This window comes from Penaeus monodon, chromosome 24, assembly GCF_015228065.2.
Source record: "Penaeus monodon isolate SGIC_2016 chromosome 24, NSTDA_Pmon_1, whole genome shotgun sequence".
NCBI classification, from domain to species: domain Eukaryota; kingdom Metazoa; phylum Arthropoda; class Malacostraca; order Decapoda; family Penaeidae; genus Penaeus; species Penaeus monodon.
In genome coordinates, this window is record NC_051409.1 from 177,885 (window position 1) to 178,172 (window position 288).

Genomic DNA, 288 nt, shown 5'->3' on the forward strand with positions numbered 1-288 from the left:
TCACTTCCTAATGAGAAACCCCAAAGAAAAATCAAACTAACCCTCCTCCTCGTAGGCCTCGACCCTCAAGGTCTACCTCGACGAAGGAGCACCTCCCGAGAAGCTGGTCCTCGGCGTGGGCTTCTACGGGAGGACCTTCACCCTCGAGGACCCCCAGAACAACGGCATCGCGGCGCCCACCCTCACCAGCGCCCTTGCTGGACCCTACACCAAGGAGGAAGGGTTCATGGGTTATAATGAGGTAAGGAGGGTGGCCAGTGTTTTTTCCTGTGGTTTGCTTCCTTTTTT

General features: G+C 55.9%; 1 protein-coding gene across 1 annotated transcript in view; it reads left to right on the forward strand.

The window, feature by feature from the left end:
* LOC119588469 (probable chitinase 2) overlaps window positions 1-288 on the forward strand; it is a 24,188-nt gene that overhangs the window by 19,734 nt on the left and 4,166 nt on the right. Inside the window, exon 6 of the mRNA XM_037937115.1 lies at window positions 56-241. Coding sequence (XP_037793043.1) covers window positions 56-241 — 186 coding nt within the window. The remainder of the gene's footprint in view (window positions 1-55; window positions 242-288) is intronic.